Source organism: Habropoda laboriosa, unplaced genomic scaffold (genome assembly GCF_001263275.1).
Source record: "Habropoda laboriosa isolate 0110345459 unplaced genomic scaffold, ASM126327v1 scaffold67, whole genome shotgun sequence".
In the NCBI taxonomy this organism is placed as follows: domain Eukaryota; kingdom Metazoa; phylum Arthropoda; class Insecta; order Hymenoptera; family Apidae; genus Habropoda; species Habropoda laboriosa.
The window spans coordinates 3,586,995-3,587,921 of NW_017100242.1; the positions used below are offsets into that span (position 1 = coordinate 3,586,995).

General features: G+C 23.8%; 1 protein-coding gene across 4 annotated transcripts in view; it reads right to left on the reverse strand.

Moving 5' to 3' along the window:
* LOC108572003 (vacuole membrane protein 1-like) overlaps positions 1–927 on the reverse strand; it is a 5,246-nt gene that overhangs the window by 2,475 nt on the left and 1,844 nt on the right. The window contains exon 2 of one of the 4 annotated variants that reach the window (XM_017934179.1): positions 262–431. The exons of the other annotated variants lie outside the window; for them this stretch is intronic. Coding sequence (XP_017789668.1) covers positions 262–264 — 3 coding nt within the window. The 5' untranslated portion in view covers positions 265–431. The remainder of the gene's footprint in view (positions 1–261; positions 432–927) is intronic. 4 annotated transcript variants of the gene reach the window in all.

Genomic DNA, 927 nt, shown 5'->3' on the forward strand with positions numbered 1-927 from the left:
GTTATTTTATTATTATAAATTAGAATAATTTTTTTTCATGTGCAAGTTACTAATGTTGTATGTGATATATAATAAAATAAAGTAAATTTTACAGTTTATTATGACATGATAGTACCTCTCTGTTATTATATTTAAGAAGTTACTCTTACCAGTATTAGGTTAATAAATTTACAAATTGGTAATCACATGCAATTAAATTTGATTTAAATTGGTACAATAATAAACAGCATAAAATATTTACAGAATGACTACATTCTATACCATATTTGTCCTGTTTCCTGAAATGGGCAGATGTTCTTTTAATAAGCCTTTAAATTATTTGTAATAAGCTGTAAAACTGGTATCACTGTAGTAGAACTTGTTGAGCTTCTGCTATCCATGTGAATAATACTGTCTTCAAAATTCTTTATAGTACTGGTAACACACCCACACTGGAAGCAGTGCTCATCTTTCAAACTACTTTCCTTCGTACCACCATCATATTGCATTAGCCAATCTGTACCATCAACTAATTACTGACATTGTTATAGTCATTGAAGAGTGAAAGTATTTTAATAATTTCTATGTTTCAAGTATTGGTTACTAATAATTTCTATAACATAAACTGCAAAAATTAATATTTGAACGATTTTAATATAAAGAATATATATAATTTCATAATTCATACCATACTATATTACGAAATAAAACATTTTCAGGTCAAAGATTAAGAAATACATAACAAATATAATAAACAACAAATGTAACATAATCTAATTTTTTCTCAGTTTTACAAAAAATTGGAACATTAAATATTTACTGAAATATTTCAACTTATGCTTAAAACAAAATAAAAATTTATATTACATTAATAAACATAAATATAGATATGTAACACTACACATACAAATATTTAAATGTAAACGTATACATTTAACATATAGAATT